The following is a 17,903-nucleotide window of genomic DNA, read 5'->3' as shown; positions in this document are numbered from 1 at the left end:
TAAATCAGTGGCGTTCAGTGTCAAACCAGTGAGAATTTTCTGGCCCAAAAGGTATAAAAACACTTTTGAGGTTCTTAAAATGAAATCAAGCTGAAGCTGCTCAAAAGCCTTTTAGCAACAAGCTTGTGTACAGAGGAGGGTTTCACTTAAACACCAAGCTTGACATGTTATACCGCAGCCATAGAGTATAGTGCATATTGTGAAAGGGTTTTTTGCAACATCAAAATCTCTAAACTGCAACCAAGATTATCAAACTACTTTGATTTAATGTCTCTTTAAAAATCTCAATGATGTTGAGCAGAATGAGTATTTAAAAGTTTTCAAATCTTTGCTATTTTTCTTTGAGCTCTGCATGTTTGCATGTGAGGAGTGAAAAAGGCCAATAACAGTAAAACTTGGACACTCTGCATCAGTCAAACCACAACCAACACAATGAATTATGCCCAACGCCAACATTTTTCAAATGTCAAATATTTGCTCAGTGAAATTTTGATTGACTCATCGTCATAGACCATAAACTGTCGTTAGGCAGCAAAATCATCTGGAATGCTATTTATGGGACTTGGCATTATTTATCATCAGCTTTTAATAGCTTTAAATATAAATTCTGAACATTTTTCCTCATAATAATAAGGAAATTGTAATGAAATGTCATTTAGTGTCTTTAAGTAATTATGTCAGACAGTTAGATTCATGAAAATGTTTATTTATCACATGTGCAAAAATGTCCAAATATTCAAAAATGTTATATTGAATTTACATGAAATAAAAGGACAATGTACAAACCTATATCATTTCGTACAAAGAAGCTTTCGTTGGCAATACAAGTTCCGATTTTTACTGAATGCAGTTCTACTGAGGACGTCCTGTTCCTTGTCCGCTCAGGCTGTTTTATGTTGTGCAGGGATTTTTTTCCTAGTAAGTAATCTGGGAGTCGGACTGGCGAGGCGCTGTCTTTTCTAGTACTCGTGCTGGCTTAACAACAGCTCTTTAAGCTCCCATCTGGTTCCTCCTGAGCACTCTTTGCTGTTCAGTGTGATTTCGAGTCTTCACTTTGGAGCCAAACGTTGACGACCCACCACAGTGCCGTGGCTGAATCTTATACTCGCAACATTTTTTCTTAAGTGCCAGTATCACACGACAAACAAGCTGTAGAAACGTACATATTAACAATTGCCATCATGGTGGATTGTGGTACAGCTTTCACTTCATTTATGTATGTACAACAACATGGGGAAAGATTGTCTTGCTAGCTTTCTAATGCCAGTGCACATGAGTTTATGACGTGAACTTGGATTTATCTTCCTTGTATTTTGATCAGTCTTATTTTACACTGGGTTTAATGCATTCTTGCTCTGCAGATAAAAGTGTAACAACTCTATTTTTGGCACATGTGCATAATTAAAACTCAAAACTAAAGAATAAAATTGCCCATTGTCATTTCTTTTGGTGAGCCAATCCCATGTACACCAATCTGCTGCTATAAGAAATACCGATCGACTCATCGTCACCCAACATGGAATGGACTGTTTGTCAAAATGAGAACAAAGTGCATGTTGGTGTAGTTCAAGTGTTCAACACACTGAAATCTCCACGATGAAGCAAAAAGCCAGAGGTGTACTCGAGATGACAGCACAGCTTTGACTCGATCGAGGTCACACACTTGAAGTTGTGCTACAATATGTACTTCTGTCTATCTAGCATTTGATTGGCTCGTGGTATACACAAAGACATACCACAGAAGTCATTAAAAAGACAGATTTGGGACATGACCAGATTGTTTTTGGGGTCTTTTTATGCATTTTATTGACATTAATTTTAAAAAAGCAATTACCAGCGACCGTTCTTTATTTTGGGACTGAAAAGCACTCGTGTCTCTCAGACTAAACAGGGCAGCTGTTAACTTCTGTTTATTTAATTTTCTTTGTCCTCCTGCTAAGTGTTTTTCTGCTAATGCTACCTTGATAGGACAAGACACTGACAACCGTAACACTTTTTGTACCCGTAGCGATGCCTCTGACATACCTCAAGTGTCATTGAAACCAATGATTTGCATTTGAGTGTGACCGAACCGCCCCACTCCACCTGATCACTGGCTTATAGCACATCTGACTAAGTAAAGAGCAGGTCTGTCACTGTTTGCCACCTACAGCATTGGATGGAATATTGATTCAGTATGAACACGTGGGTGTAAAGCAACATGACTGTAGTTCATTAGCATTGCTTGGCACTGACACCCCACAGTGGGATTCTGGAAACCTTCATATGAGAAAACTGATGTCTCCAGTGACTGACATTAGCTGTCAGTCCAGTTACTCCCTGTGCTACTCAGCCCAACTTGGTACTGATAAGCCTGCTCCCGGATGGATATTGTACCCTGTGCTGAATAGCTGGAGAAATCTCGGTGAGGTAGGAGTGGCGATCCTGGTTTCCTGTGGTACAGAGGTGGATGACCTGAACTATCTCTGGATCCCGGGAAAGATGGAGAGCTTGATGAAGAAGAGGTTGAAGGTGGTATCACAGGCAGACCTCGCTGGACTGCGGCCGAGTTGTAGACGCCCAAGTCAGCTTGTGGTCGTGACACCACCGATGGCGCGACCGTGGCTGAGTTGGTGAAGTGAGCAGTAAAAGGCTGGTAGGGTACGCCTTCCATGCCGTAGCGAGGGTACGGCTGCACTGTAGCCCACATATTACAATTAATTGAAGGAGAGTTGGTTAGGTCATCTGCGTCTGCCGCCCCGGATCCAGACTCTGTTTCCATACCGCCATACATACACGCCTCTCTAGAAGTGATTGCCTCAGTGCGATATGGATGAGAGAGTAAGGGTGATTCGTAAGAAGGAGGCGACCGAAAGTAATGCTCATCTGAGACTGCAGTTGATGTCTCCAGGTATGACCGTTTACATCCGAGCTCCAAGTGTCGCCCGTTATCTGCAACGTTGTTACAAAGAAAACTGCAGTTAATGGCAATTGCAGCCAATGGCGTCTGTGATGTTGCACACTTATCAGCAGAACATACCTCTGTGTTTGAAGCAGTGATAAAGAAGATTGGGATCTCTGCTTTGTGGGAAGTGAGTAGAAATGGGATCTTGGGAGTCTGGGTTAGACAAAGGAACCCCAGTATCATACTGGTAAGAGGACAGTACTTGAGGATGCCCCGCGAGAACTCCTGCTCCAAGTTTCCCCGCTAGGTGACTGTGCGTTGAAATGAGCCTTTGGCGAACCATGTTCTTTGAAATCACGGGATACTCTTTCCTGTAGGTGAGTAGAAGTGATAGAGTAGAAGTATATTTAGTTTGCCGTGTATACATACCCTCACTGACAGTTATAGTGTCCTAAATGGATTTATGAGATCAGCTTTACTTTCCTGGTTCCTTTTTCTGTAAACATACCCTTGAAGTCTTGAGACACGCAGATCTCCTTCTTCACTGCCTCGGAATCCTTTAGCAAATGGATTGTTTTCTATTTTCAGCTGAGTGATCTAGGAAAATGAGACCTTAATAAAGCTGTTATTCTGAAAAAGTCCCTGCTGATACTGGGCAAGAGCTTTTATAGTTACATTTCCATTTCATCAGTCTATAACTGTGAGCTCTGACCAAAACGGTCTGACTCTACCCTTTAAAAGCAAAAAGACTTCACATTATGTTTTCATACTTTAATTAGAATTAATTAATTGATAAAATGATTAATAATTCTAATCAATTTGTCTTAAAAACTCCCTGGAAAGCAAAATGCTGAAGCAAGAGTAGTGACAGGCAGGGCTGGACTGGCCATCGGGCATTTGCCCGGTGGGCCGCTCGTGATTTTTCATTTTTATGGGCCGATGGGGTTTTATTTCTTTTCTTTTTTTAACAGTATAAATGAATGGTGGTGGATTGGCCAGTTGGTCATGATCGACTCTGGGCTGGACAATTACAGCCGAGGAGGTCAAAGGAAAACAAAGGAACGCGATTTGTCCCGTACTACTTCAGCTAGAAAGTTGATCGGCTGATCGGCTTTTTTCTCTGCGCCGGAAAGAGGAAACCAGCACAGGTCACGCTAAACAACAGCAGCACGTTTAAGCTTGATCAGCTGTTGTTAGAATTTATTTAATATTAATTTCTAGTATCAGCTGATGTTTGCTGGAGCCACAGCTGTAAAAGCTGCTGGTCATGATGTCGGTTTGTATATCTGGTGAGAGGGAAACATGAAGATGAAACCAGGAGATGCCCTTACTGGATCATCAGAGCTGTGATGGAGGAACAGGTTTACCTTTTAGGTGACATGGATGAGTTGAAGGGAAGTTATGAACTGTTTCTGAGAGACAAATAACACCAGGATCCTTTTCTAAGTAGCTGACAGCTGGTAACTGTGCAGGGGCGGCTCTAGCAAAGTGTTGCCAGGGGGGCATGTAGGGCATTAACAGGGAGAGGGGGGCACAAAGAAATACTTTTCTTTCTTATTCTCATTTAAAATATCTCGCTTTTATTAAATAATCATCTGAATCTTACAACCAAAGTTTTCATCTGATGTAAAATGTATAGAAATCAATTATTGTGTTCAGTAAATATTAAGTCTAATATACCCTAGTAAGTTATAGTATTCTTCCCTTTGGGAAGGTACCATCTGTGCAGTTTGCAATTCTGTTGAAGAAAGATGTTGAATCTATTTAATTACTGTAGAAAAATAATAGATTTCTGTGCATTTGTTTGATACGTGCATTAAGGCAAGGCAAGGCAAATTTATTTGTATAGCACAATTCAACAACAAGGTGATTCAAAGTGCTTTACAGAGACATTAGAAACAAGAACAAATAAAAAGCATGATTTAAAATTGATTAAAACAAGCAAATAAACTAACTAAACACACACATTTCACACCTGTTCGCGCGATCTGAACCCTTATCGTAAGGGGAGCTACCAGTCCTTCTGTGGACGAGCTACTTTCTATTTTAAATTCCCTGAATTTAAAATACTCTCTAGACCCAGTCTAGACCCAGCTGGGGAGCTACCCAGAGCTCTAAACCCACTTAACAAACAAACAAACAAACAAAACAGTATATAAAATCAAAACAGATAAAATCAGAACAGTAGATAAAATCAGTAGTTAAATGTAAGTTTTGAAATTTAAGCTTAAAGTGTGGATTTGGTGCTTTATTCAAATGCAGCTGAGAACAGGTGAGTCTTCAACCTGGATTTAAATAAACTGAGTGTTTCAGCTGATCTGAGGCTTTCTGGGAGTTTGTTCCAGATATAAGGAGCATAAAAGCTGAATGCAGCTTCTCCATGTCTGGTTCTGACTCTGGGAACTGATAAAAGACCGGATCCAGATGACCTGAGGGATCTGGAAGGTTCATACTGGGTCAGGAGGTCATTGATGTATTTTGGTCCTAAACCATTCAGAGCTTTATAGGCCAGCATCAGAACTTTAAAGTCTATCCTCTGACGGACAGGCAGCCAGTGTAAAGACCTCAGAGCTGGACTGATGTGGTCCACTTTTTTGGTCTTAGTGAGGACTCGAGCAGCAGAGTTCTGAATGAGCTGTAGTTGTCTGACTGATTTTTTAGGTAGACCTGTAAAGATGCTGTTACAGTAATCAAGCCTACTAAAGATGAATGCATGGACTAGTTTTTCCAGGTCCTGTTGAGACATCAGATCTTTTATCCTTGAAATATTCTTGAGGTGATAGTAAGCTGACTTTGTTATTGTCTTAATGTGTTTTTCTAAGTTTAGGTCTGCATCCATCACTACACCCAAATTTCTCGCCTGGTTTGTGGTTTTTAGATGTATAGATTGAAGTTCTCTGGTGACCTGTAATCGTTTTTCTTTGGCGCCAAAGACTATTACCTCAGTTTTGTTTTTGTTTAGTTGGAGAAAATTGTGGCACAACCAGTCATTAATTTCCTCAATGCATTTACCAAGAGCCTGTACAGGGCCTCGGTCTCCTGGTGACATTGTGATATATATTTGTGTGTCATCTGCATAGCTGTGGTAGTTTATTTTGTTGTTCTTTATAATTAAAATCGGTTTTGTCAATTAAGCATCTTGAGGCAGAGGGTGGGGGAGTGGTTCCCTACTTTTCTTTCTTTTCTTTTTTTGCTGGGAGTATTAGTGAGGTATATGTAATTATAAATTAGGTTGTTTTTTATTTTTGCTAAGTACTGTTTAGAATACCAGAATAGGGAGGATGGTGTAGGTTTAAGTTTATTATAAAGGCTTTATGGCTTTTCCTATAATACCTGGTGGGCCGGTCACTAGTCAAAATGCCCGGGCTGATTTTTTGTCCCAGGTGACAGGGACTAGACAGAGATAACATATTTCTCCCATATTGGCTTCTCTTCACTGGCTAAATTCTTCTCATCACGTATAAGGTCTTGAATGATCAGGTCTCATCTTATCTAAAAACCTCATAGTATCTTATAACTATAATAGTCAGAGCACTCTCAGACTGCTGATTTACTCGTGGTTGCTGGTGCATTTAGAATGTAGAATAGGAGGCAGGTAGGTGTGTTCACACCTTGCTCCATACTCTACACCCCTCTGGTACTGTAGCTGTAAACAAACATTGCTTAGCACAGCAACTATCTGGCATTTTGGCTAAATTAAACTCAAAGAAGTTCAGGGGAAAGCTGGATGGCAGTGCTGTTTTGCCCTCCAGGTGGGTGTGTCCCCACAGATTGGTCTAGGCCGTTGGGAGTCCCCCCCCCAGTCTGATTTTACAGACGACTCCTTCCTTCGTCCTGTTCTTCTCACTGTCACCAAAAGAGTTTTAAAAATATGATCTTCTCAAACTATAAAGAAAAGGAAAATATTTAAATTAAGTGTCTCTATTTAAAAAAAAAATCATGATGTGATATTATAGTATATAGTATACAAGAAATTTGTTCACTATTTTTATTACAAATTATATCAGTAAGGAAGCTGACTAAATATTAACTGATAATTTGTGGCAAAGGGGTGGGATTAAATAAGTGTGTACAGAACGGCAGCTACATTGAAATGTATTGATTTTTTTGTATAGTATTTTATTTCTCTCTTATTTCCTTTCTAAATGTATATTGTTTACATGTCTGAACTAAAAATGACCAAAAATGACCAAAGTGCTTAAAGGAGGTTGATAATTGTCGGGGTTATCTCTGTAGTGTTGTTGTTCTTTGCCTTCCAACATAAAGTGCCTTGAGGCAATGTCTGTGGTGATTTGGTGTTATCTAAATACAGCTGATAAATGGAAAATTCAGTCACTATTCCTGTCAAGGTTATTCCTAGTGCTTCTGCAGTACTTCCATACTTCCTTCCTCTTGAAAATCACTTCCCGGGAATCCTGTTCTGACCACTTGCACCAATGTACAGTGAACATGTGCTACAGTTAAGGCTGGTGGTCCTGCTGATGTACTGCATTGAGACTCTTGATGTTTGCTCTTAGGGTTTTAGAAAGAGAACAGCAGTGAAGACCTTCGACATGAAAGTCAGCTCAGTTTGTCACAGAAGTCGTTTGGTGTGTTAACCAATTTTATCTCTTTAGTCCCTGCCCTTTGTACACACCGCCCGTCGCTACTACCGATTGGATGGTTTAGTGAGGTCCTCGGATCGGCCCCGCCGGGGTCGGTCACGGCCCTGGCGGAGCGCCGAGAAGACGATCAAACTTGACTATCTAGAGGAAGTAAAAGTCGTAACTTGAATCATATCTGTTATTAACCTCTGTCTCTCTTCCACAGCATGTCTTTTATCCTGTCTTCCTTCTCTCACCCCAACCGGTCGCAGCAGATGGCCCCGCCCCTCCCTGAGCCTGGTTCTGCCGGAGGTTTCTTCCTGTTAAAAGGGAGTTTTTCCTTCCCACTGTCGCCAAAGTGCTTGCTCATAGGGGGTCATATGATTGTTGGGTTTTTCTCTGTATCTATGAAGCGCCTTGAGGCGACTTTTGTTGTGATTTGGCGCTATATAAATAAAATTGAATTGAATTGAATCTCCACAGAGAAACTGGAAGTTGCCTGAACAAGATTTGGGGAGTGATCAAAAATAGGAGGAAGCATGAATACAGCTTTAATTATTTATTATTGGTATTACCTTTATTTAACCAGGAAGTCCCACTGAGATAGACATAGAAACTAAAAACATGAAGTTGCGTGGTTATGGTTGTTTTTTGTTTGATTTTTGCTTTATGTGGTCAGGGTTATGGTGCTTTTCTTCACATTTAGATAAAACACTTAATACCCTTTGAGCACTTAAGACTATTCTAAACCACATGCTAATTATTATAGCATACATCCGAGACATACCTTGTGGTTTTGATAAGAGGTTACGGAGATGAAGGCTGTCTCGTGAAAGACATGGGTGCAGTAAGCAGTGTTCTTTGATCCAAAGGCATTGTTCTCATCAGCTTTGACTATGTGTAGCCTGGGCTGGTACTTGTGCATGGAGTTCAAGATGATCTAGCAAGAAAAAGAAGGCATTTATTTTCAAAATTACTGAGCATACCTGATGTGAATGGTGACTAGAGGACACACACATCAATCAGCTACAGTACAGCATTAAAACCACAGACTCCACATCATACCACAGAAACGTCTCAAAACAGTTCAACACAACTAAGCCAGTGACCCAGCTTTCAAACTTCCTAGATGATCCAGTCGAGCATTTGTGAAGTATGGACAACAAACTGGATTCATGGAGATCCCACTCTGCAACTCACAAGACAAAACGATGCAATATCCCTGTGCACAGTGCTTTTGGAGGGCTAAAGGATGAATCCATGTAGATCAACTCAGCTTGTTTGGAAAGGCTGAACTTAAAGAATGAATCAACATAAAAATGTTTTTAGTCTGTGATAACCAGGCTTTAAAATCGGCCATGTAGAATCTTCAGTTAATGAGCAATTAAAGGTGATAAATGCAAATTAATGCATATTACTCTTGAACAATTAATAATTTCCAGTGACAGCATGACAGCTTCCACTGCCCACCCTCAACACATCAACTTGTCCTTATCCCTGTGTGCGTAAAATAAAGTGGTGTTTGCTGTATTTCATCATCTTGCTAGCGCTGCATAAGAGAAAGAAGCAGAAGTTATTTCATTTTAAAAGCAGAAACTTATAAAAGAGGGCAGTAATTTCAAATAATTATCAGCAAATATACAAAGCGTTCCTCTGCAGTTTGTCACAAATATGGCTGTTAGCTAATGTGTGGTTGCTATATTTCCCAGAAAGATAAAAAATGTTACTGTCATAATAAGAGATGGAGAAAGAAATACCAAAGAGAGGACAGGAGGAAGCTTAGAGAGTAACGTTTAAATCTTAAATATAATTTCCTTATTAATTTTAGAGTTTATAAATCAGATGTTTTGCTTAATTATGTTTTGGTGAAACAAAATGAAAAACAAACACACTGATTTGTGTTGCTGAAAATAAGAAAACATAACACTGTACCCGGGGTTTAGTTAAAGTTTAGTGGAGGCTAAAACGGTGGGTTTGCAGTACTGTGGGGAAAATCTGCAGTAATGCAGTATGTTGAAGTGATACAGAGCAGGTTGTGGTATTCATGGTCGATGATTAGATTCTGAATTCTTCCTTTTATATTAGCTTCATAGTGTCAGAGGTTGAAAATCTGAGGTAATCCAGAGCAGCAGCACATGTCAACTGATTTTGGAGCTCAGAAAAAGTTATTATGTGACTTGTTTTTGAGCAATGGAAAATAATAAAATTGATAATAGATATCATTTATGATTAACCACATTTTTTAAGTTCAGTGAAGTTTAGTTTCACTGGCCACAATCAGGCTCGATTACTGCCAGACCTGTTAAACCAGTAGATAGACGAGTCTGACAAAGCGAAGGAGGCTTGTGCCTCAATCTAAGGGAACAGCTGAGAAGACAAGGTCACTGACATCTGTCAGCCTGAACAGAGTCACAGAGTCATTTCCAAGGCTTTGGGATTCCAGCAAATCACAGTGAGAATCATTTCTCCACACATGGAGAAAACTGGAAGTGCTGGTGAACCTTCCCATGAGTGGCTGGCCTGCCATGGGCACATCTAAAGAACTGCAAGCCTCACTCGCCTCAGTTATGGTCAGAGTTTATGATTCAACAGTAAGAAAGAGACTGGACAGAAAGGGTGTCCATGGTAGAGTTCAAAGGAGAAAACCACTGCTGACCAAAAAGAACATCAAAGCTCATCTCACATCTGCCAAAAAACATCTTGATGATCCCCGAAAATATTCTGTGGACTTAAATCCATTTGAGATACTTTGGTATAATCTTAAACATACTGTTCATGCTTGAAACGCTACAAGTGTAGTTGAATTAAAACAATTCTGCAAAGCAGAACCACACATTCATCTGAAAGACTCATTGCAGTTCTTGCTGCCAAGGGTGGCACAACCAGTTATTAGGTTTTTCAAAATGGGCCAGGAAGGTTTGACTAACTCGTTTCCCTTTATACATTAAATCATCACAACTGCATTTTGTATTTGCTCAGCTCCCCCTATTAAAAAACGTTTGATGATTTGAAACATTTAAATGTGACAAATATGCAAAAAAGTAAGAAATCGAGCAGGGGAAAATACTTTATCACTGCACTGGAAGATTACCAATAATCTTAGTGTTATGGTAAATGAACTGGAATGTATGCAGCGCCTTTCTAATCAAGTTAATCTAGTTTTAACAACAGGTAGAACTTATCTCACAGCATGAACACTGACACCAAATAATCATAATTACTGTTTTTGCTGCAGATGGTCTCCGTGCCACTGACACTGTGTGTCTGTGTGTGTGTGGGGGGGTGCTGTGTTCACTAAAAAATATGAAATCATTTTGAATTAGACGGCTGGAAAAGTAAGTGCTGTAGGGACATTTTGCAAATAAACAGTTTACCTGTGACACGACTGGCTATAAAAATGGGAAGCAGTTCGTCGCCATCTCCAAAAAACGTCAAATTGTGGAACAATTTTGTAACAATTTCTGTTTTTAGCGTAAGATATAGTTCCATTCAGACACTGTCCTTTTCAGAAGAGGCTTTGCATATTTCAGCAAGACAATTCTAAACTGCATACTGCATCTATTACAACAGAAATAGATGAAAACAATTGGATCAACCCAAAATGAAAAATATCACAGAGGAAATCAGAGACTGTTGAGCAGTCACAATCCTCTCTCCTCTTTTCCCAGATGATTTTTTGGACTCTTGTTCAGAGGTTATGCTACACAGTTGTAAATATTGCCCTGTTACTTGCATTAAAATGACCTTATTTCTTTCTTAAAATGGTAATTTTTTTCATTTTGGACATTTATTATGTTTTTGTGCAAATCAATGCAACTCTCACTTATGTCTTCCTGTAAATATGAAACAATGAATTCCAGACTGTGTGATGTCAGTGTGTAGCAGTTTTAAAACAGACCTTTTTAAAATGTTAACAACCTTTCTGGCTGAATGCCCTGCAGGCCAACGTCTCCCATGTGCACACTATGCTCGTTAAAGTACCAAACATTTCCCTCTGAATCTCATCTTAAACTGAACCCTTTAGTTGCAACATGATTAACGCGTTGAGTGAGATCTTGATGTTTCATTTCCATCACAGGTGAGTGTTGCTATGTGCCAGTATATAGCAGGTGGCATGTGTGTAGTGTTTACATTGTTAGGTATCTGCAGGTCAGCTCAATAGCATCACTCTTCTCCCAGTGCTGTGCCCAGTGAAGCGTTAGCAACAGTAGGGCAGGGTCAGCGCTAGTCCAGCTCTGTCAGGGCTGATAATCGTCAAGCTATGCACCTCGACTCCCTCCTTCTTTTGCCAGACACTCTCCTGAGGAGTCTTCACCTCCAGGGAACTCCCAAAGAGAATCAAAGGTTGAAGAGGGCATGGGGAGCTAGGCACAGGTTCAACAGTGACCAGCCCCTCGCTCACTTGCTTCTGTTGCTGAGGCAGGGTGGAGACAGAGATAAAGCTATTGGCTGGTTCAATGGAGGCTCTCTGTTGACCTTTGTCTGCTCTGCTGTCTGGCTGCTATTTGGGGGTGATACTGGAGACTCTTGGGTGACTGAAAGCACCGATCAGGGAAGCCCTCTTAGATCAGTGAAGAGTTAAAGAAATTGCTTTCATCTCAGCTGATTAAAAATGGGGATTACTGACTTTGATTGAGATGAGTCCTGAAAAGGCAGTGAGTTATTTTCTGTAGTAAAGTAAATGATTTCATTGGCCATATTACAGCCAGTGAAATCATTTTAAAATGTTTCTTTCCATTATTACAACAATGGGTCGGATGGTGTTTGGTGAGATCTGGATTCCTACGAAACTCAGAGTTAACCCTTAAATATATCATTTACTATTATTGTTAACACATCTATATATTTTTAAATGAACTGTTGAAAAGCACTTGGGCTAGTTATAGATGCACCACAGTTTTGTTGTTGTTGAGGTTTTAAAGGTGCATAAGTGACAGATTAATGTCTGTACACATAACACAATGATAAACGGACTTGTCCTTTTATAATACTTTCCTACACATATACATATTTTTCTTCATGAGTGTTTTCTATCCAACATTTACACACGTTCATACTCTGATGGATACACTGAAGAGCAACTTATTCATTTCTTAAAAGCATCTTTTGGCTAACAGCAGCTAATCCTGAGTAGCTAGCGTCTGTTTGCTGGCAAGAACGAGCAGATAGTTTCTTCTGGTGATGTAGAACAGGTTGCATTGCCAAAAGCGAATAGCAGTTGAATTAACGTCTGTAACTGACTGTGATGTCACCAAGTATTTAGTTTTTTAGGCATGAATTACAAAAAGAGAAGCTGTGACCTGTGTTGACACCTGACTCGTGATGAATTATAACTGGTTAAAGCACTTTGACTGAATCAGAAGCAAAGTGGGGCCAGAGCCACTGAGTTAGCAGCTTTTTCCTTTGTGCTATTTTTATTTTAAGTTAAGGAATATTTCCGTTTTACCTTAAATGCTTCTCTGTGCACACATGCTCCTGCAAAAGGTGGAAGATGTACAAAATCAAGCCCATCCCTGTTTTAAAAACATTCTAGGACCTCTTTAGCCTTTTCCACAGGTCACTGGAGCACAGGTGCTACATCTTCAGTGTGATACCTTATTTCTAAACTCTGGTTCCAGCCCTGGATAAAACACAACATAAAATATTGAGAATATCAAACATTTAGATGCTGTTTTTGACCACTAAATAGACTCTAATTACATTATTATATTATCTCATGAATTTCCAATGTGAGAATTTTTCTATCACAATTCATTTACTACTACTAAACTTATTGATGCCACACTAAACAGCCTATGAACAGTGAGAGCTATGGTCAAAAGTATTATTTTCACATTATACAAAGAGCATAATCAGGAGTTCTGTCGCTCTACTTCAAGAGGCACTGTTTCACTGCACACCTCCTGGTCTGCGCGTCATTTGGGCCCTGCCTGGCCTCTAACTTGCTCTGTCCTCATTACTCGCCCTTATCACTAGCAAGGCACTCAACTCAATCTGACAGCAGGCCCCGCCACTGATCTGAGAGGTTATGAACCTAATGAGCCCGCCCATTGATGGGATGGCTTCAGACAAGCTATCCCAGGATCCCCCTGGGGAGTGCTGCCACAGTCGCACTCTTCACCTCCCTCTGCAGTTCTCTCTCTTACACACTTCATCTCTTCATTCCATCTTTCCATCATGAATCAGCCTGTGAAAAACAGCACGATGATATTGCTGCTCACATATCTATCAGTCCGATATTCAGTTCAATTCAGCTTTATTTACACAGCGCCAAATCACAACAACAGTCGCCTCAAGGTGCTTTATACTGTAAGGCAGACCCTACAATAATACATACAGAGAAAACCCCAACAATTATATGGCCCCTATGAGCAAGGACTTTGGCGACAGTGGGAAGGAAGAACTCCCTTTTAACAGGAAGAAACCTCAGCATAAACACAAACATTTTCTAAACATAACCAGGTTTTGGTGCATAAATCTCACCGAGATCTGGGCTTGACATCAGCCCACGTTTGTTAAAATCCAGCTTTCAGCTGCTTATCCAGGTCCAGGTTGCCATTGTTGGAATTTAAGCAATGATGCTCAGGCCTCCCTCTCCCCTACACCTCCCCAACAGCTCTTCTGGCAGGGCACCAAGGTGCTCATTGGCTCAGTGATATTATCTCTCCAGAGTGCCCTGGGCCTAACCCTGGACTTCCTCCCATATCAACAATCCTGAAACACCCAGGAGCCATACAGGATGTTGACCCCGTTTGACATGGAGGAATATTAGCAACAGAACCACATCATCAGCAAAATACAGAGAGGGGATTCTGAGACCACTTAAACTGACACGCCATAGTTGCACCTATAGTTTATAATAGCTATCCAAATAATGTTTACAGATACATTAAATAGAGGTAGAATGAATAATGAGAGGCAGAGCCTTCAGTTTTCAGGCCCCTCTTCTGTGGAACCAGCTTCCAGCTTGGATTCGGGAAACAGACACTATCTCTACTTTTAAGATTAGGCTTCAAACTTTCCTTTTTGCTGAAGCATATAGTTAGGGCTGGACCAGGTGACCCTGAATCCTCCCTTAGTTATGCTGCAATAGGTGTAGGCTGCCGGAGGCTTCACATGGCGCACTGCGCGTTTGTCCTTCTCGCACCTCTTTTCACTCACCATATATTTATACACGAGTACTTCCACAGTGTGTCTTTTGTCGCGGCAGATGGCCCTGCCCCGCCCTTCCCTGAGCCTGGTTCTGCCGGAGGTTTCTTCCTGTTAAAAGGGAGTTTTTCCTTCCCACTTTCACCAAAGTGCTTGCCCATCGGGGGTTGTTTGACTGTTGGGGATTTACTTTGAATTATAAAGCCTCTTGAGGCAGCTGTTGTTGTGGTTTAGCACTAGGGATGCACCGATACTGATACTGGTATCGGGTATCGGTGCATCCCTATTTAGCACTATATAAATATAGCTGAATTTAATTAATAGAATAGAATAGAATAGAATTCAACTTTATTGTCATTGCACATGCACAGGTACAGGGCAACGAAATGCAGTTTGCATCCATCCAGAAGTGCTTTAGTGATATAGATATATTACAATATATATTAGCAATAATATAGATATGTGAGTATATTACAGAAATGGGTCTATTATGGTATGTTATAATGTACACGGTATGAAGTATGTTGTGAATATTCTATAACTATAAGTATGTACAGGCTGTAGTGATTAAATTAAATAGTACTCATTAATAATTTTTTAGTATAATCAGTTACAACTTTACAATAAAGTTCATAAATTTGTTTGGAAACAATTGTTTATTATCTTTTATCATTAGCATGTTTCATTATAACTTCATGTTTAGTTAACAGTAAAGCACTGTTGACTAAATTGTAACTGACAGTCAGTGATTTAAGCACAGTGGTCATTTTAAAGTATGAATCTTTCTCTCGTGTAGTGTGTTTCACCCTGTTGGCACCGACACTTTGGATTACTGAGCTGGCTCTGTGACTGGCTGTGAAATTGACACATCTGAAGCTGTGGCAGAGACGAGGCCATTGAACAAACAGGTAATGGAGCACCTGCTTTTACAGGATGATGATCTTTCGTACCACATGCAGTAACGCTCAGCAGTCGAACACATCTGTCTAGGAGAGAATCATCTCTTATGTTAACAGTTTAGTTCAACTCTGCACCGTCACAGACTTTATTGCACTGCACTGCTGGTTTCACTTCCTTTAATAAATCCTGTTGTTTTCTGGAGTTTTAAATATTTTATGTTCGTATTAATTTTGTTTTTATTACTTAAAAATTTGTTCAAATTCATACGTGTTTTAATGTATTGTATTTATTTGATCATTTTTAAAGATATGAAGATATATGCCTTTCTACTTATTTGACCTATTTTATAAATGTTTCTCAACTTTGGATAAATAAGTATATCTTAGCTTTTAGCTTAGCTTATATTCGGTTCTAGGGTTGCTATGTTAGCAAGCCTGTTTTTTATTTTTTGTAACTTATATTGGAAGTATTGAGCCATCCATCAATGTTATCTTATTCTTTTATCCATTTTTAACCTATTGTGAATATTAGTCACCAAGTGTTTTCTAAAGATGGATGGACACAGCATCTCATTCCAAACATGAGATTAACATTTAATTCACATCGCAGTGTTAGACAGCAAGCATCACAAAGCGCTACAGCCTCTAAAATCACTAAATGCTTATTTAAATAACTAACATCCTCCATAGCTACTCACATGCCCAAAAGGGTCCAGGTGGTTGTTTGTTAGCTTCAGCTTCTGAAATGACACCAGCTGCCGCATCCAGTGAGCTCCAGTGGCAGGGGAATCAGGGTGCACATAGAGCCTGCCTGGCATCGCCGGCTCAGCCTTCCCAGCCACCATCCTAAAAACAGATTACAAATGGAACAAAGTGCATAGTTGCTTTCAAGAGCCAGGGCTGTTTTTCAGGGACTATGCCAGGTTCTTTAAGTTTAACATTGGACATACAAGGCTCTCCACCCTCACAGCATTACATCCTTTATACTGAAAAGCAGTGATCCCTGCTAAAACTTAATTCCTAATTATACTGCTGCAAGGTGTTACTGAGAAACACCAGAACCCACCAACTGCATGCCATGCCACAAGATCAGAAACAAATGGCTGTAAAACAACTCTGCTTGAAGGTCTGCTTGAATTCTTTTTTTAAGCTTTTCCTGGCAAAACTATTTTGTCTGTCCTCAGTATGAAGGCAGGGCAGCTATTTTGTTGTGCTAACGCATGGAGGACTATAATGTCATCAACTCCAGATACAAAATCAGCTGGAGCAACAGTCAAACTTGGGTAGTTTTTCTCTTTCTTTTTAAATGTTTTGTAATTGCCCCGCAGTAAGGAGGTGCTGCTGGCGAGGAGCCACAGTAACAGTTACCTGCTTAGGTCACTCTAAAGGTTCTGCTCTTTTAGAATATTTGAAACAAACCAGCAGCAGTTCCTCTTTACGTTTCTTCTTATCTGGGTTAAATAAGGAATTAGAAGAATTGTAGTGGATGCATTTTTGTGAATGGACAGACTCCTGAGGAGTGCTTCTTCTGGAGGGGTACTATTTACGGGGGCAACCGTGGCTCAGGGGGTTGGGAATCGCATCTGTAACCGGAAGGTCGCCGGTTCGATCCCTGGGCTCTCTGTCCTGGTCGTTGTGTCCCTGGACAAGACACTTTACCCTACTTGCCTACTGGTGTTGGCCAGAGGGGCCGATGGCGCGATATGGCAGCCTCGCTTCTGTCAGTCTGCCCCAGGGCAGCTGTGGCTACAACTGTAGCTTGCTTCCACCAGTGTATGAATGTGAGAGTGACTGAATAGTGGTATTGTAAAGCGCTTTGGGTGCCTTGAAAAGCGCTATATAAATCCAATCCATTATTATTATTATTTATATACAGATTATTACTCTGGTACTCCTCTGTTTAATGAAGAAAGCCAAGCTCAGATAATAGAATATATTCCACATTATTTGTAATTTTTTAAAAGGAAATGTAGTAGTATAATGATGACAGTAACAAAGTAGGGATATTAATCCCAAACACACACACGCACACACACACACACACACACGCACACACACACACACACACACACACACACACACACACACACACACACACTGTGAGATGAACTGAGGCCGATCAAACGCTGCTCGTGAAGCGACATGGTTGTTTGCTAAGTAACTGTAATGTGATTACTTAACACACACATGCATATACACACTCACACACACACCTCTTCTTGTGTCCTTTGAAACTCACCACTTGTTGTCACAGAATTTGTAGCGGTGGTCGTCAGCTGGGACAACGTCAATAAGTAGGATGTATTTGGTTTTGGGATTCATCCCAGTCATTTTGACCTTGTAGCTAGGAAACATCCTCCTGTTGAAAAACACAAAGCAAAACTGTTG

The 17,903-nt window shown here is 40.3% G+C and overlaps 1 protein-coding gene across 1 annotated transcript in view; it reads right to left on the bottom strand.

Moving 5' to 3' along the window:
* Positions 1-685: 685 nt before the first annotated feature.
* The window catches only part of tbx4 (T-box transcription factor 4), a 32,253-nt gene continuing 15,035 nt past the window's right edge, over positions 686-17,903 (bottom strand). Inside the window, exons 4-9 of the mRNA XM_026193506.2 lie at positions 17,755-17,874; positions 16,214-16,361; positions 8,255-8,407; positions 3,393-3,481; positions 3,020-3,255; positions 686-2,931 (exon numbers count right to left, since the gene is read on the bottom strand). Coding sequence (XP_026049291.2) covers positions 2,297-2,931; positions 3,020-3,255; positions 3,393-3,481; positions 8,255-8,407; positions 16,214-16,361; positions 17,755-17,874 — 1,381 coding nt within the window. The 3' untranslated portion in view covers positions 686-2,296. The remainder of the gene's footprint in view (positions 2,932-3,019; positions 3,256-3,392; positions 3,482-8,254; positions 8,408-16,213; positions 16,362-17,754; positions 17,875-17,903) is intronic.

The sequence above is a fragment of the Astatotilapia calliptera genome, chromosome 14 (genome assembly GCF_964374335.1).
Source record: "Astatotilapia calliptera chromosome 14, fAstCal68.1, whole genome shotgun sequence".
Taxonomy (NCBI): Eukaryota; Metazoa; Chordata; class Actinopteri; order Cichliformes; family Cichlidae; genus Astatotilapia; species Astatotilapia calliptera.
The sequence above is the reverse complement of the archived record's forward strand: the minus strand, read 5'-3'. Positions and strand labels throughout refer to the sequence as shown.